General features: G+C 44.4%; 1 protein-coding gene across 1 annotated transcript in view; it reads right to left on the bottom strand.

Moving 5' to 3' along the window:
* ZFP64 (ZFP64 zinc finger protein) overlaps positions 1 to 22,752 on the bottom strand; it is a 33,102-nt gene extending 10,350 nt beyond the window's left edge. Inside the window, 5 exon segments of the mRNA XM_029612524.1 lie at positions 9,496 to 9,747; positions 10,962 to 11,024; positions 12,936 to 13,097; positions 14,733 to 14,975; positions 22,303 to 22,752. Of these exon segments, the coding sequence (XP_029468384.1) occupies positions 9,496 to 9,747; positions 10,962 to 11,024; positions 12,936 to 13,097; positions 14,733 to 14,975; positions 22,303 to 22,348 (766 nt within the window). The 5' untranslated portion in view covers positions 22,349 to 22,752.
* Between the last annotated feature and the right edge of the window lie 674 nt (positions 22,753 to 23,426).

Here is a 23,426-nt window from a genome sequence, read left to right as displayed (position 1 = left end):
ACTGTTTTTCTCTCCACCACTTCCACTGGGAGGCTGTTCCACACATCCACCACAGTCTCTGTAAAGAAATATTTCCTAGAGCGGCTTTTAAACTAGAACAAGAGGGAAAGCCGACAGTCACTCAGCAGAGCATGGTTCGGAGAAATGTATCCTTGAAGGACACTAATGAAACAGGAGAGTTAGGACATCCCAACAGAGAGGTTCCATTAAAAGCAAACATAGTCCATGTGCCTATATGTAAAAAATCACCTGAGCTAATGATTTCCAAATTATCCCTATCAGCTGAAAAGCAGGTTATTAATACAAACAAAAAACACACTTTGAAATGTTTGTATGCCAATGCCAGAAGTCTAAGAAGTAAGATGGGAGAGTTAGAGTGTATGTCAGTAAAAAAAAAAAAAAAAAAAAAAAGGCAAGGCAGTCAACAATAAGAAGCAACGCAGAGGGCGACGTCAGAAATATTAGTCAAAAAAGAAAAAATGAGATAAGTCGCATTGAAATATAGAGTTCACTTAAGGGTATTTTTTAAAAGGGTAATATTTAGAATTGATTTCACTAATGAAGTGAAAAACAAAAAAATATACCAAAAGGGATGAAATAAATCACGTAACAACGAGTGCGTATATGACACGGGTTGTAGCCCTTTGTGGGCAAGAGCCCAGGAGATTGCAGCACTAATCCCTCTGATACCGATTCCCGAGATTTTAATAATTAAGTAAGAATTTAATACTGTATTTTACAGTTTCCCTCATACATTGAAACTTTTTTTGCAGTAGTAAATGATGAGTGACATAATTGGCATCACAGAGACCTGGTGGAAGGAGGATGACCAATAGGACAGAGCTATATCAGGGTACAAATATTTATGTATTTATTTAACAACTTTTTTATACCGACATTCGTGGGTACATCATATCGGTTTACACTGAATTAAGAGAAATACAGGGAACAGGGACGGGGGGAGCCACAACAAGGGGGAGAACTAAACAAGGCAAAAGGCAAGAACTAAACTAAAAAGGCAAGAACTAAAGGCAAAAACTAAAAACAAAAGGCAAGAACTAAACAAGGAAAAAGGCAAAAGGCAAAATCTCAATGATAGGGAGGATCAACTTGGTGGGGGTGTGGCACTTTATGCCCAGGAGGGTATAGAGTCCAACAGGATAAAGATCATACAAGAGACTAAATGCTCAGTAGAATCTATATGGGTAGAAATCCCATGTGTGTTGGGTAAGAGTATAGTGATAGGAGTATACTACCATCCACCTGGACAAAATGGTCAGACATGATGAAATGCTAAGAGAAATCAGGGAAGCTAACCAATTTGGCAGTGCAATAATAATGGGAGATTTCAATTACCTCAATTTTGACTAGGTAAATGTAACATCAGGACTTGCTAGAGACATAAAGTTCCTGGATGTAATAAATGATTGCTTCATGGAGCAATTGGTTCAGGAACCAACAAGAGAGGGAGCTATTTTAGATTTAATTCTTAGTGGAACACAGGATTTGGTGAGAGAGGTAACGGTGGTAGGGCCACTTGGCAACAGTGATCATAACATGATCAAATTTAAACTAATAACTGGAAGGGGGACAATAAGCAAATCTGCAGCTCTAACACTAAACTTTCAAAAAGGAAACTTTGATAAAATGAGGAAAATAGAAAAAAATCTGAAAGGTGCAGCTGCAAAGGTTAAAAGTGTGCAACAGGCATGGACATTGTTTAAAAATACAATCCTAGAGGCGCAGTCCATATGTATTCCACACATAAAGAAAGGTGGAAAGAAGGCAACACGATTACCGTCATGGTTAAAAGGTGAGGTGAAAGAGGCTGTTTTAGCCAAAAAAACATCCTTCAAAAACTGGAAGAAGGATCCATCTGAAGAAAATAGAATAAAACATAAGCATTGTCAAGTTAAGTGTAAAACATTGATAAGACAGGCGAAGAGAGAATTTGAAATGAAGTTGGCCATAGAGGCAAAAACTCATAATAAAAACCTTTTAAAATATATCCGAAGCAAAAAACCTGTGAGGGAGTCGGTTGGACCTTTAGTTGACCGAGGGGTTAAAGGGGCTCTTAGGGAAGATAAGGCCATTGAAGAAAGACTAAATTAATTCTTTGCTTCTGTGTTTACTAATGAGGATGTTGGGGAGATACCAGTTCCGGAGATGGTTTTCAAGGGTGATGAGTCAGATGAACTGAACCAAATCACTGAGAACCTAGGAAGATGTAGTAGGCCAGATTGACAAACTAAGGAGTAGCAAATCACCTGGACCAGATGGTATGCAGCCTAGGGTACTGAAGGAACTCAAAAATGAAATTTCTGATCTATTAGTTAAATTTTGTAACCTATCATTAAAATCATCCATTATACCTGAAGACTGGAGGGTGGCCAATGTAACCCCAATATTTAAAAAGGGCTCCAGGGGCGATCTGGGAAACTATAGACCAGTGAGCCTGACTTCAGTGCTGGGAAAAATAGTGGAAACTATTCTCAAGATCAAAATCATAGAGCATATAGAAAGACATAGTTTAATGGAACACAGTCAGCATGGATTTACCCAAGGAAAGTCTTGCCTAACAAATCTGCTTCATTTTTTTTGAAGGGGTTAATAAACATGTGGATAAAGGTGAACCAGTAGATGTAGTGTATTTGGATTTTCAGAAAGCGTTTGACAAAGTCCCTCATGAGAGGCTTCTAAGAAAACTAAAAAGTCATGGGATAGGAGGCGATGTCCTGTCGTGGATTACAAACTGGTTAAAAGACAGGAAACAGAAAGTAGGATTAAATGGTCAATTTTCTCAGTGGAAAAGGGGAAACAGTGGAGTGCCTCAGGGATCTGTACTTGGACCAGTGATTTTCAATATAATATATAAATGATCTGGAAAGGAATACGACGAGTGAGGTTATCAAATTTGCGGATGATACAAAATTATTCAGAGTAGTTAAATCACAAGTGGATTGTGATACATTACAGGAGGACCTTGCAAGACTGGAAGATTGGGCATCCAAATGGCAGATGAAATTTAATATGGACAAGTGCAAGATGTTGCATATAGGGAAAAATAACCCTTGCTGTAGTTACACGATGTTAGGTTCCATATTAGGAGCTACCACCCAGGAAAAAGATCTAGGCATCATAGTGGATAATACTTTGAATTTGTCGGCTCAGTGTGCTGCAGCAGTCAAAAAAGCAAACAGAATGTTAGGAATTATTAGGAAGGGAATGGTTAATAGAACGGAAAATGTCATAATGCCTCTGTATCGCTCCATGGTAAGACCGCACCTTGAATACTGTGTACAATTCTGGTTGCCACATCTCAAAAAAGATATAGTTGTGATGGAGAAGATACAGAGAAGGGCGACCAAAATGATAAAGGGGATGGAACAGCTCCCCTATGAGGAAAGGCTGAAGAGGTTAGGGCTGTTCAGTTTGGAGAAAAGACGGATGAGGGGGGATATGATAGAGGTCTTTAAGATCATGAGAGGTCTTGAACGAGAAGATGTGAATCGGTTATTTACACTTTCGGATAATAGAAGGACTAGGGGGCATTCCATGAAGTTAGCAAGTAGCACATTTAAGACTACAGAGAAAATTATTTTTCACTCAACGCACAATTAAGCTCTGGAATTTGTTGCCAGAGGATGTGGTTAGTGCAGTTAGTATAGCTGGGTTTAAAACAGGTTTGGATAAGTTCTTGGAGGAGAAGTATATTCACTGCTATTAATCAAGTTGACTTAGGGAATGGCCTCTGCTATTACTGGTATCAGTAGCATGGGATCTTCTTAGTGTTTGGGTAATTGCCAGGTTCTTGTGGCCTGGTTTTGGCCTCTGTTGGAAACAGGATGCTGGGCTTGATGGACCCTTGGTCTGACCCAGCATGGCATATTCTTATGTTCTAAGATTACTCCTGAGTCTATCCCCTTTCAACCTCATCTCATGACCCCTCATTCTAGAGCCTCCTTTCCATTGAAAAATGCTCACCTTCTATGCATGGAAACCTTTGAGATATTTGAATGTCTCTATCATATCTCCCCTATCTCACCTTTCCTCCAGGGTGTACGTTTAGATCTCGAAGTCTATTCCCATATGCTTTAAAATGAAGATCTCTGACCATTTTGGTAGCCTCCCTCTGCACCAAATCCATCCTGCTTATATCCTTTTGAAGTTGCGGTCTCCAGAACTGTACACACTATTCCACGTGAGGTCTCACCAGGGACCTATGCAGGGGCAATATAACCTCCCTTTTTCTGCTAATTATTCCTCTCCCTATGCAACCAAGCATCTTTCTGGCTTTTATTGTCGCTTTACCCACCTGTTTGGCCACCTTAACATCATGAGATACAATCACCCCCAGATCCTGCGCTTCCTTTGTGCTTGGAAGAATTTCACTTCTAATACTGTATCTTCCCCTTGGGTTTTGCATCCTAAATGCATTAAATCTTAGCTGCTAGACCTCAGACCATTTCTTGAGCTTCATTAGAACCCTCCTCGTGTTTTTCACTCCTTCCTGATTGTCCAAATTTCCTCAACAACTCTTTTGTTATGTTGCTTATAAAAATGTTTAGCTCACACCTTCCATTTGTCCGTGTACCTAACTGGCCCACTGCAGGGTGATGGATTTACATTAACCATTGCTGAGTAGGCCTGGTTTCATGATTTGGACCCTACTATCCCCCTCTGTGAAGTTCTGTATAAATCTCTCCAGGCTATTGCTTCCAGGTGTATCAGAGCAACATCACCAAGGACAGCACCTTTGCTGGAAAGACAGAGGGAAAAAGAGAGAGATTTATAGAGGTTATTATTGTTGGGAAAAGTGGCAGAAGGAGAGATTTATTGAAGAATCCCCAGTGGAATGGACAAAGCAAGGTCCTTAAAACCGCAGTCACTCAAGCCACTAATAGAAGGACACAAAAGATCATTGTACCCATTTCTCAGCTATCCTGCTAGCTTGGATAAGTGGAGGTCACATCAGACTCTGTGAATCTGGCAACTGATCGGGTGGGCAGTGGATAGCAAGAGGACAATTTTGAAATGACGTTTAGCACTCACAGGAGCTCAGGTTAAGTCACTTTACAGCAAACTGACCTCACCAATTGCCCTGAAGCTGCAGGTACAAAACGTATGCTCCCAGAGGCGGAAGCCGCAGGATCCTCACATTCAATGGACTTTTAGAGAAACACTCGGGTCTAAAATATTGCTCGGACCGCCAGCTCCTTTCACCTGACTGGTATATAAGCCTGCTATAGTGAAGCCATCATAAAGGCGGTTCAGAGAAGGGAAACCAAAATGGTGTGGGGTGTACATTGGAAGACTTATGAGGAGAGGCTGAAGGATCTGAATATGCACATCTTGGAAGAGAGGAGGTGCTGGGGAGATATGATACAGACCTTCAGATACTTGAAAGGTTTTAATGATGCACAAATTTCAATCTTTTTCAGTTGGAAAGCAAACAGTAGAACTAGGCATCTTGAAATGAAACTCCTAGGGGGACGACTCAAAACCAGGTAATATTTCTTCACAGAGAGGGTGGTGGATGCCTGGAATGCCCTTCCGGAAGAGGTGGTGAAGATGAAAACAGTAAATGAATTAAAAAGACATGGGGGAAACACTGTGAATCCCTAAAGGCCAGAGTTGGAAATTAAGAAAAGAGTGCATGGGGGTAACCTGCACAGAGCTGCAGCCGCTGCCCCTAACAGCAGGCATAGGGATGACGCCCCTTAACCAATCAGCTTACACGACTGACTCAATGGCATCATCACGCTCCACTCTGATGACAGAGGGGAAAAAAGAGAACTGGATTCAGACGACAGCCAACACTGGGCCCCGACTTTTTCCGGGCTGGGGCACTGATACGCAGACATTAAGGAAAAAGCCCAGGACTGCTTCTACTGCCACGTACAAAAGCAAAGCACGTCCAAGCAGCATCGCCTGAATTATCAAGCAAGCTGCTCACCCATCTTGCCTGGTTTCGACTGTTAACATTAGTAACCTTAACATAAGGCTTGGGGGTAACCTGCACGGAGCGGCAGTTACTACCATAATAAACTTGCTGGGCAGACCGGATGAACCATTTGGCCTTTTTCTGCCGTCATTACTATGTCTAGAAAGTGACATTACTGCGCATTACCTCCACAATTAAGAAAAGCAGCAACAGGATACAATCCACCATTAAATATATACACAGGCCGTAGGGGTAGATTTTAAAAATGTGCGCGCGCTTCCCTGAGTGCACACATGGACGCGCCGCTTTTATATCAAATCCGGGGGCCGCGTGCGCGTGTGTGGGCGGCGCGTGCAGGGAGGCCTAATTTTATAAAGGGATGCACGGCGCCGAGATCGGGCCACTCCCAGTTTCCTGCCCCCACCCCCACCTCCCTCCTTCTTCCCCTCCCTCTTCCCACCCCCCTAAACCCTTTTTCCTACCTTTCCCTTTTTGTTGTTATGTTGCTTACCGCTCCGCTGGAGCGGAAGCAACTCGCGCGCGCGCGCCGGCAGACTGATGGCGCGCACTTCCCCGGCACAGCAGCAAACGGCCCCTGTCCCGGCAGCCTCAAGCCCCGCTCCCTCCCCCTTTCTCCGGGCCCGGCACTTAGTCGCATACCAGGGGTCTACACGCGTGGCCGGGCCCGTTTGAAAACGCGCCCGGTGCGCGTAAGGCCCGGCCCCGAGCGTGAACCCCCGGGAAATACGCGCGCCGGGCATTTAAAATCTGCCCGCAAATTTCCTGCAAACTCGGGAAGGGAAAAAAAAATATTAGAAAGGAAAAAAAAAAATTGTGGAACCCCAAAAAAATTCCACAAAGAACGCTGTGGGTATTTCTGCCCATTTCCCGCTGGCTTTTTTGTGCGATTTATGACTTGCATGATTTTTTTTTTTTTTTCTGGTAGCAAAAATCCCTGAACCACGAGATAACAGCGTTGAAAGACAATCTGATGTGCTCCAATGATTGCACGGCCTATAAATAGCCACAGGACCCCAGCAACACGGTTTGCGTTACTTACGGAGCTAAAGAAACATCTCCCCTCCCATGTCCAGTTCAAGTTTTTTTTTCCACAATTTAAATAGCAAATTATTTACATATTTTACACTTACGGACATAACACATTGCTTGAAATATTTTTTTTGCATGGAAAATTCTGATTTTTTTTTTTTTTGCAGCAGAATCTGCCGTCAGCTTCCACAGAAAAAGGGGGGGGGGGGGGCCTTAAAGCCAGGCATATTTAAATTGTTTTCTCTTATTTTTTTTTTTTTGTCTCTTTTGGACTTAAGAGCCAGACCCTTTCCTGTTGCCCAAATCAGTTTTATAATTTGGGTTTATTCTCCACTAATTTTACTTCCTTGGCATAGGCTCGTGCATCCATATGAACCTTGCTCCCCGCCCCCCAAGATTTTAACGTAGCGTGTTCTAGCCCTGTGGGTTTTTTGGAGGACAAGGGAAGAATAAAAACGTTATTACAGGGTGAAAGAAAGCTGCAAGCGTTGCTGAAAAGTTTGTGTGATGGCAGGTGTATATTCTCTCTTTATTATTTTTTTTTTTAATAATTTATTTTTTTTTTCTGCTGACAAGCTCTTGGAACACAGAGCCTGTTACTGTATTACACTTGACCTTTGAAGGATAAGATGGATTGTGGCAGCTTAGGAAGCAAAATTCTAGTTATCACCTTGATGTGCCCTAAAACAAGAGATTAATAAGGACTGGCACGGAGAAGGCGGGGGGTAGAGGGAGCGGGCCACGGGGATCTTTCCTTATTTATTTATTTATTTATTTAACCTTTAATGCACGCAACATTCTCTGCTCCTGCACCTCTCGGGGAGGAGCGAGCGCGCGGGCTGCGCGGTGACAGCTAGGCTCGAAAGTGCAGAGTGCGGACAGCGTGCGAAGGGATTCCTCTTCGCAAATTTCTGGACAGAAAGAGAGCGTCGTTTCCCCACCCACTAGAGACACTCAACCAGATGGTCCAAGAGTATAAAAGGCGAACATCAAGACAACACAGAGGATCAAAGGGTGTAGAAACCCCGTCACATGTTGACAAAGGTTTGGAAGTTGTCTTTTCTTTTCTGTGGGCCTGAGATTTTGTTATAATTCAAAGTGGATCCTCAGGGGAAACGTTTTGAAACCCCCTATGCCAGGGTCCTTTTGTTCAAACGATAACCACGTGTTGTGGTGCCACACGCAGGCACTTAACAGCTCAACAAAAATATGAAAATTAACCTTGTTCTTAGACTGCAGGCAAGCAAACAGACGTAATGAGTATTCATTGTGGATATCCTTAAAGCACAGCTGTCTGCATCCCTCAGGGGCTGGAGCTAAAGAGAGCCTGGGCTGTACTACAGAAATAATGTGACAGACGAATTAGAAATGATAGGGCTAAGGCCAGTACTGGGTTTAAAAAGGGGCCGGGCAAGTTTCTGGCATACAGGTCCAGTAGCCACCACTGGCCAGGTAACCTTGAAGATTGCCACTTCTGGGAAAAAGCAAGAGATCCCCATTGGAGGACTGTTGGGTACCTCCAAGTGGCTTGGGCTTGATGAACCACTGGTCCGACCCAATAACAGCACTTCCTAAAGATGGACCGTTTCTGCCGGTCGGTCTGAGCTGGGAGCCAGGAGGCACTGGCAACAGTAGGGTCCCCCCTGGACCGTGCAGCTGAGCAGGCAGGATGATGCGCCAGGGGCCCCACAGCTGCAATGAATATTCATGATGCTGATTTGCATGCAATGGCTCTAGCTGATGGTCAACCAACATATTGGTCAACTGGGAAACCAGACCTGTTCATAGCTCCTGGGGACCGTTAATTCGCTTTTTTTTTTTCCCCTAACATATTTTGAAATTTCACTTTCTAAAAACACTAATCTCAGTATAGAGAGCTCTACCTGTTAATGGTGTTTATTTTCTATCATAAAGTCATTTGGCTGCCTTATAATTTGCTGTCTTTTAGTTCTGTGTGAATGTCTGGAAGCTCGGTAGTGGTGGCTAACGAGTCAAGGACTAGGCAGGAAGCAAAGGAAGGAGCAGTTAAGGCCATCTATAAAGAAAAGCCTACTCGGTAGAGGCACTGAAGTCAGCTGCTCTCTTTACTGAGGATGTGCCACTTCTAATCTGAGCCAGGACTGAAGTAATTACTTTAACAAACACAGTACGGTTTCCATAGCCACACAGAGAGGCGTATTCTGGCCGTGTACACAAGCCGCAACCATGCCCGGGGTTACCAGCAGGCTCCGTCGACCCCTGACAGATCGATCCACTCCTTCTTTAACCACATTGCATGTAGGGGCACCTGTAATCCTGTCCTCCTCAGGGGAGGAAATGCACTGCCCAAGCACACAACGGGGGAGGGGGGCAAGACAGGACCGGATCAGCCTATCCTGAAAAAACGGAGCCAAGCTGGTAACCCCGGCGAAAAAGTGCCTTCTCTCTCAATTTTGCACATCTTCGGTCCCGTAGGGTGAGCGCCCGGGGGGGGGGGCCCGAAAGTCTCGGCGCGGACCTACCGGTGTGGGAGCGCAGGTGCACCGTCAGCTGGCTGGAGTTGCGGCTGGCGTAAGGGCAGATCTGGCATTTGAAGGGCCGCTCGTTGGAGTGGATGCGCCGGTGCTTGTTCAGGCTGCTGCTGTCGGCGGCCGCGTAGCTGCAGTCCTTGCACTTGTACGGCTTCTCCCCCGTGTGGGAGCGCGTGTGCATCTTCAGCTTGTCCTTCCGGCTGAAGCACTTCCCGCAGACCTCGCACCCGTGAGGCTTGTCCCCTGTGGGCGGAAACGCAAAGAACCCGCTGCCGTCACCAGGAAAGCCCGAGCGCAGCCGGCTGAATCCGCATTCCCCTCGCCACTGCACGAGCCCCCAAAATGAGGACTTAAACTAAACATATAATTATACTTGTATACATTAAATTAAAATTCTTTTAGGAATGGCTAAACCCGAGCCGTGGATTGTGATCCTACAACTGGACCATTTCTAACAAATACCTGGGCTGGGACTTGCCCTTCAATGCGAGTCTCATAAGATCGACATGATCTCTTAGTTAAGTTTGACATTTTTTGTGGGGTAAAAAAAAAAAAAAAAATCTTGTTTTCAATCATCAAAATATCCTCGTGCTTTTAGAAATGAACCATTAATTGCTCACCGGCCAAAGGTAAAAGAGCAAGGTTTGAAGCTGGTTACATTCAATGCCCAATCTGCACAGGAGGCCTCAAATTTGACCTGCGGATTGGTTGAACTTGTATAAGGGCTGGAAGCAGGGTGGCCACCTCGCCTAGGTCAATCTGAACAGGGCAACCCAGCGTTTAGTTTTGTCCCCCTGCATGCATGGCATTGCACTCCTGCTCAGGCAACTCAGAACCTAACGCCGCACAGATGCAACAGACGCAGTAGTGAATCGGCCTGTGGGGGTTGACCAGGATGAGGTAGCAACTCTGGTTTGGAGGTGCACCTGAATGCTTTGAGCCCTCCGAGCAGACCACAGACTGGATTTCCTGACTGCTAAGAAGCATCAGAGCTTCCTGCTCACTACCCAATTAAAAACTATCCCAGTTTTAAGCCAACCAATGATGGCTGCACTAGACTGGAGTTGAAAAACTGGCCTCTCGGTCTCTCTCTCTCTCCTCCTCCTCATGATGCCCTTGACCGTCAACTGGATGACGCTTCCAAAGAGCCCATCCAGGGATTGGGTGCATGCAGCTTAAGATATAAAGAGAGAAATGGAGAGGGATAGGGGTGGGCTGGGAGCAACAATCAAGAATTGTCTTGGGCTCCCAGTTAATTTGTAACATGCTGCAAAAAAACCCCAAACCCCGGGATTTCTTCTGCATTGCTGCAATAAATTTCCGTTCCCTATGGTGTCTTGGAATGCTACTATGTGGAGGAGGGGGGCACTGCTATTTGGCATTACACACAGCACTGCAAATCAAGAAACCATAAAGAGGGACCTTTCACGATTCGGTTCAGTACAAGATCGCTTCACCTGTGTGAGTTTTTAAATGCCGTTCCATGTCCTTCATGCCATACGCAGTCTTGAACTGGCAACCTGCATGAAAAATAAGGTAGAGGGGTGGAAGTCAGGAAAGCAAAAATCCATTGGCAGGAAAGCCTCACACCAGGTAAACTGTTATGCAGGTACGGACAATGCTGTAAGAAACTCGTTAGAATCTCTCTGAAGTAAGGCCTTGCACCTTGGAAATCACAAGCCTGGTCAACCTTGCATGGTATTTGGGTTCTCATTTGGTAGTGAAGGAAAGTAAGCTCCTCATCACATTACGGAAATGTATCCATCAATAACTTTGGCCCCTTCTTCATGCTACCGTGTCATCTTTGTCTAATCATGAGGCTGGGCCTGCTGCCAGGGCCCCTTTGGGAGTGACTGGGCTTTACCATCTGGCCAGGGGGTTGGATGACTGGGATTTAGGTTGCTTTTGATTATTATTGCATTAATGATTGGGTGGGCTATGTTCTTCATACGTGTATTGTATTTATGATGTTTTTATTGTATATGTTAATGCTTGGTGTATATTTATTTTATATTTTTGGTATTTACGCTTGATTATATTATGATATTTTTTGCTTTGTTACTTGCTTGGAGTGCATATTTTTGTTAAAAAAAAAAAAAAAGGTGAGCAATAAGTATAAAAGCAAATCAGATTTATGCTCCATGAAAAAATACCATATGTCACAATTTTACCCAAGTTAAGAATGACAAATTCTGCATCAAATAAGGTGGAAGATTGTATTTTGGCTTCCGAGTGGATAATGCTGTTCCTAGGGCACAACAAGAGTGGCAGGCATCAACTTGTAAAATATAATCTCAAGCAAACCCCCTGAGGGGAGACTGAGAATATGAATCGTGAGTTATCAGCTCAAGGTTATGTTTGAAATTACAGATTGCAGATGATGCTTAGACCACATGGCACTCCTGTGTCAAATGCAGGTTAACGTAGATAAAACAGATTATCCGTCCCAAGGGTTCTTATTTCTCTTTCTTTTGCTCCTGGGGGAAAAATGCTGTGTGTGTGTGGGGAGGGGGGGGGGGGCAGAGATGGGTACGAGTCTCTGATAATACATCATCTTGAAAAAATAAACTAAAATTTACCACAAAGCAAGCTTTATATTTCCAAAATAATGTTTCACTTCTCTTCATTCTTTTTGAAAGCTGAATGGCAGCAAAATACAGCATGGAAAGCAGTGGTCATCAGTGTTGACTGACAACCTACCTGAACAGTATAAGTTGATTTGCTAGTATGAAAGCACTGCTTAAGATACTAGGTCTTCATTACATTTTTAAGTAAAATGATAATGCATTGAATTTATATGGCACCTTTCATACGCACAAAATCTCAAGCTTGCATTACAACAGGCTTTTAAACCTGACATGCACCCACCTTGCCATGTGATTGAGGGGGGAGGGGAGAGGTCAGAAATGGCTGTTTTCATATCAGTGAACTATAAGCTGACGCTACGCTTTGATCGTATCCAAAAAAAATTTAAAAAAAGAATTGAGAAGCAATGCAAATCCCACAGGGAGCCAGTGGGGAGAGGCAAGACTGAAACCTGGATAGCCTGGTCCTCAGCCCTAACGTGCACATTAACCCTTTCATTCCAACAGGTGCTATAATCACTTCAGAATTACGCATGCAGTCAACCTCTGCGGGTGGGTGTCACAGAACCTGGACAGACAAATGGAGAGTTAATATGGCTTATCCCCAACCTGAGCTTCAGACGCAAACTGTGGCTCTTTGGGATCCTTCACCCAGCTCCTTCATATGAAACCGGCATGGAGTAAAATCTGAACGTGACTCTTCTGAGATTCCATGAGCGCAGCCGCTCCCCACCGTGAGACGTGAATAATCCATACAGAATAATCTCTCGCTGCGCACGCTGCGCCGTGAGGTGGTCTGGATCGGAGGAGGGAATGGATGAAGGAGACTACACCTAATTCCTTTACCTGGGAAGCAGCAGTCAAGTTTCTTTTGCGCAAGCAGGGCCGTGGATTTTCTGGAGCGAGATTTGGGTGGCGCGGACACAACAGCTGCTGTCCGAGGCTCGCTGTTTTCACTGGGTAGATACGTTTGATAGCCGTGCTCGAACACAAAATCTGGAGCTGAGACTAACAGACAGGGGAGTTAATTTTTACCATTAGAATGTACTTGAATATTATGAAAACAGTTTTGTTCCCTTTAGCCACTCAGGCTGTCTACAGGCAGAAATATTTATGTCACAGTGGGGGAAAAAAAAAGGTGTTATTTCTGTGAGGGTTTGAAGACTGGTACAAGTTTAAGGGGCTTTTCACTTCTAGGTCACCAGACCAAATCCAGCTCAGGTCAGCAAGCCCCAGTTCACTTCCTACAAGCCCTCAAACTATAAACTCATAGTTAAAATGGCTTGTATGAAGGGAGCTGGGGCTCTCGGTCCAGTTCCAGTTAGACAAATATTCACATCGCTTTAAGAAATGAAATCTTTTTTCATGCCAATAAGTATATAGAACAAAGTTGAGGGGATTCGTTTTTTTGGCCTGGCTGTTTCCAACTTCCAGCTCAATTAGAGCCAATCCTTATGAACGTATGTTAACATTAGAAGCCCTAGTGAAAAAAGCAGGCCTGATCTCTCTGGTACTCTACACAAGGGACCCAGCTTGAGGCAACAGCCACCTTAAATTTAATTCTAAAGGAGTAATTTTATAATAGGACCATAGAAATTTGGAGGTTGTTATGCACCCAACTGTCAATGCAAGCAAGTTCACTTTAAAAAAAAATTTGTAGTGACGTTAACTCCATGCACATAATTACACCGACAATTTGGCTCATGCACTTTTGCCAAGAGAATGCAGGTGCATTTAAACTCATAAGGTAAGCACGTAAGTCCCAAACCTTCCAGACTCCACCCCCTGGAATGCCTCTGAACACGCATACAGGGCCGGATTTTAAGAGGTGCGCGCGGGTGTACATTTGTGCGCGCAACCCGGTGCGCACAAATGTATGCCTGATTTTATAACATGTGCGCGCAGCCACACGCGCATGTTATAAAATCCAGGGCGGCGCGCGCAAGGGGGGTGCACAATTGTGTAACTTGCGCGCGCCGAGTCGTGCAGCCTTCCTCCGTTCCCTCCGCCACCCCCACCTTCCCCTACCTAACCTGCCTCCCAGCCCTACCTAAAAACCCCCCTTACCTTTATCTTATAAGTTGCGCCTGCCTCTGGGCAGGCGTAGGTTGCGCACGCCAGCCGATGGCCGGCCCGCGATCCTGGGCATAACGGCAAATGGCCGCTGTGCCTGGAGGCTCCGGCTCCGCCCCCCCCTTTTTTTTCAAGCCCCGGGAGATACGCGCGTCCCGGGGCTTGAAATATGCAAAATAGGCTTGGCGCCCGCAGGAGCAAGTTTTAGCGGTTACGCACGTAATATACGCACGTAACCCTTTTAAAATCCACCCCACAGGGTACATGCATATCAGTTGCACAGTTTTCTGAAGAGCTGTTTCTGCTAGTAAAGCACTACTTTGCCCTCAGAAATCCCTTTGATTATTATCCTGCTTATGTAGAATGAAAGAAAAGCATATGGATTATCATTGCTCATGGAACTAGTGTATTGCACATTATTCTCATGTTTCTGGCATAGACTAGTGAGAAAATTGCTCTTATGAGGCCTTTATTTTATTTTCCAGAAAATATGAGCATGCAGGAAGAAAGTGCCACTCTGCCTGTTTCTGTTGATGTATTTTCTGCTGGGCGCTGGCTTTTATACCTTACCCGTGATGGTCTGGGTCTCTGAAGTGATTGTCCTGATTGGGTTTTGAGGCTGCGTAAGCTGCACTGCTTCTTCCGACACAAACTGGACAGTGCTAGCAACACTGGTGGCTGCGGCACTGGGCAGCTGGCAGCCACCTTGCTTGTGAGCAACAAAGGCGTCCAGGTGATTAAACTGCTGCTTGCAAAGGCCACAGATGTGAATATCAGGTGTGAGCTCCACGAGAACCGTAGTGCCGCCAGGGACTGCAGGAAAGGGGGGGGGGGGGGGAAGCAGAGAAAGAACAACAAAAGCCTTACAAAAGTTTTCATAAATACAAGGCTCACCTGATTCATTGCTGGGGCGCCCATCAGCACCCCTCCCCCACATCACCATAACGAGCCTTGGTACTCGCTAAGCATCATTCACATCCAAATTTGTGTCCAGCAGGCCAAAGAAGGCGTTTGCATCTGAGTGACACAAATTTAAGCCTATGGTATGAACGTCAGAAACCCCATGAGCTGCCATTAATCCTTTTTTTTTTTTTAAACTCAATGCCAATACCCACTTCCAACATAAATCCCAAGGGTAGAAAAAAGAGAAATTCTGTGTTCTGCTGCAATGCTTAATAATTAAGATGTAATTGGTTTTTAACCACTTAGGCATGTGACTTTATAGCACCTACACAGCTAGAAAAAATAATTGCAAAGCTAAGAACGGCACAAAAATTGTAATCTGTGACAGCAGACTAAGGCATGATACGTGTACTTGCCAAAGGGCAGTTCCATGGCCAATATGCCATGCCTGAGGGCGCATACCCAGATTATGGGCAGAGCGGCCAAGTGACCCAGTTCAAGGAGGGAGATTTTTAGGCTAATCCTGGATATGACAACCCCATCCTGTTGCGTGGTATCTGCGATGCTGATTTCAGATGATGCAAATTCCACAGTGCATTGGGATCTAGTGTGGCTGCCATGTTAGTTCACTTGAATGTATGGAAAATAAAGGTTAACAAAAAGAAAATATATAAGGTGATACCTGTTTACTGGGCTAGCTTAGTTAGAGCAGAAAATGTGAAGAAGTACGATACATTAACGAGACAGGCCAGACATTAAAGGCAAGAGTCAATTCACACAGACACAATATCAGCACTACAGAGAAGACCAAGGCAATGCCTCCATGGGGGAGCACCTTGGGAATCAGACCACTACAATAATGACTTTATGATCAGGATAAAGAAAAGAACATTTAAAATAATCCAGGAACATAAGACTTTTGAAATTAAAATGATCGGAATTGACTCAAAGAGGATGCAAAGACCTGAGCTTCTTAACTCATTATGAGCCATACAACTATACCACCTTCCACCTTCCAGTCAGCCATCCAAGCACCCCTTCTTTCCTCCTTCCCTTCACACTATCATTAAGGACATATGAAAATCCATACTGGGTCAGAACAAAGGTCCATCAAGCAAGCATCCCGTGTCCAACAATGGTCAATCAAGGTCACAGGTTCCTGGCAGGATCCCAAAAAACAGAGCCAATCCTTCTTGCTCATAACCGGGGATAACGTTTCCCAAGCCTACACGGCTAATAATGTTTTGTGGACTTTTCCTCCAGGAACTTGTCTAAATCCTTTCTAAACCCAGCTACACTGACTGCTTTCACCACTTCGCTGGCAACAAATTCCACAGTTTGTGTTCTGAGTGAAAAAAAATACTTTCTCCAGTTTGTTATAAATGTGCTTTCTATTGGGTTCATTGCGTCCCCTAGTCCTACTTAAAAGGGTAAATAACCTGTTTCACTTCTCTCGGATATTATAGACCTCTCTCATATCTCCCCTCAGGCGTCTCTTCTCCAAGCTGAAGAGCCCTAACCTCTTTAGCCTTTCCTCCTAGGGGACCCGTTCCATCCCCCTTATCATTTTGGACGCCTTTCTCTGTACCTTTTCTAACCCTGTTATATCTTTTTTGAGACGGGAGTGACCAGAACTGCACACAGTACAAGCTTGTGCACCACAGATCAATACAGAGGCATTATGATATTCTGTTTTATTTTCCATTATTTTCCTAATAGTATCTTAACACTCTATTTGTTTTTTTGACTGCCACAAACTGGGCCATATGGAATGCCTTTTATGATTCAATATTTTCTGATAAGAATAGATTGAGCAAAGAATGACATTAACTGAGGGAGTATTAGTTCCCAAAAGCTAGACAAGAAATATATTAAATTAGTCCAATTAAAAGGTATTACCTTATAGAGAGAGAGAGATCGGAATATATGTATATATATATTTTATTCCTGGGACATAAGCTCACAAATCAGGTTTGGCCCAAAGGTCTCTGCATTGGGTCACTTAGCAACTCCGGAAAGAGGCAGCTGTCTGCAATCACAAATGTTTTGGTTCATTTCTATTCAAGCTATTTCTATTCAAGCTATTCAAGCCTACCTGTGGCTACACCATGCAGTGGTGTAGCCACAGGTAGGCCTGGGTGGGCAGCTCCCCACCCAATTTGGACCCAGGCCCAGCCAACTGGCAACGGAACTGCAAGGCCGTCGCGGGATCCCATCCCCACGATGGCGAAGAGGACCCAGGCCTGGTGTGCTATTCCGTGCATTTGCACGGCACTCATGGGGAAGCAGTCCTGCGGCCGTATGGCCCACCGATCTTCCTGTTTGGGTGGGGGGCGCAGAAGCGCCACGCACAGCTTCCACTTCTTCCCCCTCCCCCCCAAGTAGGAGGATCGGTGTGCCGTACGGCCCGAAGATAGCAGGAGGCCGGTGGAAGCAGGAGAGGCCAACAGATCTTCCTGCTGGGGGGAGGAAGCGGAACCAGAAGCTGTGCGCGGGCTTGTGTGTATGAGTGGATGATAATGGGTGTATGGGAATGAGAATGGGAGCTTGAAAGTGTGTATGTGTATGCATGGGTGAGAATGGGAGCTTGAATGTGTGTATGTGGGTGAGAATGGGAACTTAAATGTGTGTATGTGTATGCATGGGTGAGAATGGGAGCTTGAATGTGTGTATGTGGGTGAGAATGGGAACTTAAATGTGTGTATGTGTATGCGTAGGTGAGAATGGGAGCTTGAATGTGTGTATGTGGGTGGGAATGAGAGCTTGAATGTGTGTATGCAGGGGTGAGAATGGGAGCTTGAATGTGTGTATGTGGGTGGGAATGGGAGCTTGAATGTGTGTATGTGGGTGAGAATGGGAGCTTGAATGTGTGTATGCATGGGTGAGAATGGGAGCTTGAATGTGTGTATGTGGGTGAGAATAGAAGCCTGGGTTTGTTTGTGGGTGAGAATGGAAGCTTGACTATGTAGGGGAGAATGGGTGCTTGAATGTGTGTATGCATGGGTGGGAATGGGAGCCTGAATATGTGTATGTGTGGGTGAGAATGGGAGCGTGGGTTTGTTTGTGGGTGAGAATGGAAGCTTGACTATGTAGGTGAGAATGGGTGCTTGAATGTGTGTATGTGTGGGTGAGAATGGGAGTTTGAATGTGTGTATTTGGGTGAGAATGGGAGCTTGAATGTGTGTGTATGTGGGTGGGAATGGGAGCTTGAATGTGTGTAGGCGTGGGTGAGAATGGGAACTTGAATGTTTATATGTGGGTAAGAATGGGAGCTTGAATGGTGTATGTGTGGGTGAGAATGGGAGCTTGAATGTGTGTATGTGGGTGAGAATAGAAGCCTGGGTTTTTTTGTGGGTGAGAATGGGTGCTTGAATGTGTGTATGCATGGGTGGGAATGGGAGCTTGAATGTGTGTATGCGTGGGTGAGAATGGGAGCTTGACTATGTAGGTGAGAATGGGTGCTTGAATGTGTGTATGTGTGTGTGAGAATGGGACCTTAAATGTGTGTAAGTGTAGTTGAGAATGGGACCTTAAATGTGTGTATGTGTGGGTGAGAATGGGAGTCTGGGTTTGAGTGCGTGGGTGAGAATGGGTGCCTGGATGTGTGGCTGTGTGTTAATAGAATGTAAGCCTGGGAAGGGGTGACAAAGTGAGAGCTTGTATGTGTGTCTGTAGAGAGTGTGAGCTTGTGTGTGTGTGGGGGGGATGAGCATATGAGAGTGAGAGCTTGAGTGTGTGAGGGAGTCTGTGAGAGAAAGTGTGTGTGTGTGTGTGTGTGGAAGAAGACAGTAGTAGAAGAAAGACACTGAAAAGGAATTAGGAAATGAGCGACAAGGGAAAAAATAGGATAAAGAGACCAGGACCAACTGATTAGAAAAATACAAAGATCAGACAACAAAGGTAAAAAAAAAAATTATTTTGAGATGTTAGCAATTTATATATATATTCAAGAGGATGTCAAAGAAAGTCGTGCTTATAAATGTTTCTCTTTATAGAAATCCCAATGTCACAAAACACTTATTTTTCATGAACGACCTTCATACCGCTCTACAGTATTCTTGAGCATTGCCGCCCGTTTGCTATACTGCTTAGAGAGCCATCTTTAATCATTGGTCATGTAAATGTATTTTATCCCTTTTTCTTTATCTTTTTCAAAATTATGGTAAAATTCAATTTTATCTCTTTTAGTTCTTTCTCAAAATATCAAGTTATGGGTACTTCCCTTAAACAGTAGAGCCCCGTTTCACTCGGGAGATAGCAGAGTTCGGTCCAAGGTAATTACGTTTCGCGTCCCAGCTGCCTCAGGGACCTCTCTGGTATCAAGTTTGCGTTGCCGGTACTTCAGATGCCAAGGGATATATTCTCAAATTTCTTTTACGAGAATGTTTCTAAAATGACAGAAAATATTATCTCAACCACTTTAATGGAATTATACTTTAGCTTACTTGCAAGACGTAAACTTACTCAACCGCGGGCGTTATAATTACATTCCCGCGGTGCGGGAGAAATCTGCTGCATTGGGTGTATGTGATCTCTTTTTACGCGCATGCTCATAGGTTGATTCAGAGTGTAGAGTGATTCAGAATGTAAAGGCTGTAGTTTTTGCTCTTTGAAATCTGTTAAGACCACAATTCGTTTGGCCACTGGCCGCGATATAAACTTACCAAGAAACTTTTCATGTCACGACCAATATGTGGTATATGCAATTTTCTGCCCTTGCGAGCTGACATATGTTGGAATGACAAAAAGACTCATTAGAACCAGGTTAACCGAACATAAAAGCTGCCTGAAAACCGGGAAAATTGAGGCACCATTAATTGCCCACTGTCAGGAACAGCAGCATGTCTTTGCAGATCTTACATGGACCATTCTACGATATGTTCCAAAACATTGGCGCAGAGGGAATGGGGTGAAACGGCTCCTTCAAAATGAACAGTGGTGAATTTACCAACTACACACTGTCTCTCCACATGGGCTTAATCGCGAAATCGAGTGGACGCAGTTCATGTGATTTCATTTCTTGACTTTAGTTGCACTCATCTGGGCACAATCAAGATCATCCCGCCTCTGAATCAACTTATGAGCATGCACATAAAAAGAGATCACATACACACAATGTAGCAGGATATTTCTCCCGCACCGCGGGAATGTAATTATAACGCCCACTGTTGAGTAAGTTTACGTCTTGCAAGGAAGCTAAAGTATAATTCCATTAAAGTGGTTGTGATAATATTTTGTCATTTTAGAAACATTCTCGTACAAGAAATTTGAGAATATATCCCTTGGCATCTGAAGTACCGGCAAAGCGAACTTGATACCAGAGAGGTCACTGGGGCAGCTGGGACACGAAACATAATTACGTTGGACCGAACTCTGCTATCTCCCGAGTGAAACCGGGCTCTACTGTTTAAAGGACGTACCCATAACTTGATATCTCTAGAAAGAACTAAAAGCGATAAAATTGAATTTTACCATAATTTTGAAAAAGATAAAAAAAGAAAAAGGGATAAAATACATTATACGACCGACCAATGATTAAAGATGGCTCTCTAAGCAGTATAGCAAATGGGCGGCAATGCTCAAGAATACTGTAGAGCGGTATGAAAGTCGTTCATGAAAAATAAGAGTGTTTTGTGACATTGGGATTTCTATAAAGAGAAATATTTATAAGCACGACTTTCTTTGACGTCCTCCTGAATATATAGTATTTGAATCGTCAAAAAACGTAAAAGAAGTATTTGATTATATGAGCAATTTAAATATGGCATCTTTAGGAATGTGCATTTCTTATATTTTTGTATTTTGCTCTTTCTTAAGTATTCCACTGTTCAGAAACTTTAGTTTCTCAGGCTATTTTGGTTTTATCTGCATGTTTCTGTTTCTAATTTGTGGTCTCTTATTTCTATATTAGGTAAAGATAGGTCTCTGTTTTGCCTGTGTGTGTGTGTGACCGAAAATCAGTTTTTCTGCTAGGGTGTAGTTTTCCAGGAGTAGTAGTCCAGCTTGTTCTGTTATTCCAGTAGGTGATGTATTAATGTTCTAGGGCCTGGTGTAGTATTTGCATTGCTGCTTTTTCATAAGGTTGCCTTTATTTGAATCCTGAGAGTCAGTGCTGTGACTATATGGTATGGCAAGGTTCTAGATGCCTCTTTCTTTGCAAGAGTTTGTGTTACTTCACAAAATAGCAGTGGAGGGTTATTTTTTGCTGAGGTGACACCAGAATTAGAATTTTTTTTTTCATGTTAGTTGTAATGTGAATTGCCCTAGCTCTGCGCTGCACCTGTTCTGATGAATAATTATATTTTATTGTATTTATGATGATTTCTGTTTTTTTGCAAAGATGGTTCATGAAAGAATACATTAATTTTTGTTTTATTACATGATTGGATCTGATTCTTTTCTATACGTGCATTTATAAACTGCAATAGATATAAAATAAATTCTGATTAATAAGGAATTTTTAATGATGGTAAGTGCTTGAAATAATTGAGGTAAATTATTTTAAAGGTTCATACATGATGCATAATGCCTGTTGCAAATTACTTAGAAAGCCATTCTAGGGTGCAGTATATGGAATTATTTATCAATAAGAAAACAACTAGTAGACCTGCATGCCTACAGCCCACCTATATTAACCTTGTGCCCACCCAAAAAATCAATTCTGGCTAGCCACTGGCTCCATGTCAGCAGGGCGAGGCTGAGCTGGGCGCGATTTCAGTCTCTTTGAAAACGAGGATATGTAATTCAGATTTCTTAATTAAGGAACGGGAACTACAAGTCCATGCATGCACTGAGTGAAAAGTCCGGACTGGCACAGCTTTGCGCTACAGCAGAGCTAGACGGTAATTTGCATTGCAGCTCCTTATGGCAAAAAACATATTTCTCCATAGGGATGCAGCATGCAAAAAAGCAGTTAAAAAAAATACAAAACAAAGCAGAGCGAGCACTAATTTTAATCGTCAAGTACCCTGCTATCGGTAAAAAGGGACACTCCCAGCAACCTCCTCAGATTTTCTTTACTGCAGTGCACTAAACCGGGTTTATGTGGCAAGCCATTCCCGCCTCCAGCCCCGCTGCGAACGCTCGTCCCCAGCCTGCACGGCGAGCGCCGGCGCGCGTGCGGGAAGCGCGAGGCATTCCCAGGCCCAGGTTCCGGGGCCTCGCGCTCTGCCTCAGCCAGGTTCCGGGGCCCGAAAGCGCGCGCTCACGCGCGGCGTGCCGCAGCCCCCACACTTACAGTGGCCGGGCGGGAAGGCCTCGGCTTGGCCGTCGCTGCCGTTCATGGCTGCGGAACGGAGCGGGAAGTAGTGGGGGGGGAGAGAGCTCCTGTTCCCCGGCGCTCCCCTAATCCGTCGGGGAGAATGGGGGCGAGTCACGCCATCTCTGTGCACCTCCAGTGCCACTTCCGCTGGCTAGAGGGCGCCCGGAGGCGGGGAAAGGGATTGTGCTGGGGCCCGCGGGGCAGCCGGTCCCGAGTAGCTGCTTCTTTCGCTGTTGTCACCAAACAGGCCCGGTCCTCCACTCGACTTTGCGGAGCACTGCAGGGGGTTGGCGAGGACCTCCCTACTGCCGTGCCCGCTGTTAGTGCGATGCAATGCAACTCCTCGCTTTGACCCTACCCTGTCGCGCTTACTGTCTCGTAAACTAGGAGGAAATAAAGCCCCATTGCTCTGCTCTTCTGTGATCCCAGGAATCGCTGCCTTCTGAGCCGTGGGGAAGGGATCATTTGAACCCAGGATACCACGTGTGCCAGGGGAGAAGACCCCTGCACTCTTCCGAGTCCTGGGGAAGGGATCCACAAACCGGGGCCCCAGTGATCCCAGGACTCGCTTGTCGCCTAGGTCCTGGAGTCACAGAAGGGCTTGGAGATGGGCTCTCCTGAATACTTGCACTGGCTCTCCTGAATACTGGGGAGAGGACTCCTGCATGTACCCTCTCCTGGATTTGTTTGTTTGTTTATATTTAGTAATTGCCCATCTTGGTGCCCTTGGTCATGCACAACAAAAATTGGAAAATCCTTAATAAGAAACAAACAGAGCCAAATTATACATAATAAAAAAATACAAAGGATTAAAAAAAACAAGCAACTAAAAATGAAATGCCCAAAAAAACATCACCAAAGACTAAAATAATAAAACTAACTACCAGACCAAATTCATGAAATGTAAAACTAAAAATTCCCCAAATAGTTGTTCATATAGGCAGGCTCACTACTAAACAGCACAGTTAAACACTTTTTGAAACAGATGAGCCTCCAAAAGCTGCCTAAATTTTAATTATTCTCTTTCACTTCTATCGATAAAGTGTTCATACATGGAGCTACATGTTAAGGCCCAAGACCTAGTTCCAGCTAAGTATGGA

This window comes from Rhinatrema bivittatum, chromosome 8, assembly GCF_901001135.1.
Source record: "Rhinatrema bivittatum chromosome 8, aRhiBiv1.1, whole genome shotgun sequence".
NCBI classification, from domain to species: Eukaryota; Metazoa; Chordata; class Amphibia; order Gymnophiona; family Rhinatrematidae; genus Rhinatrema; species Rhinatrema bivittatum.
The sequence above is the reverse complement of the archived record's forward strand: the minus strand, read 5'-3'. Positions and strand labels throughout refer to the sequence as shown.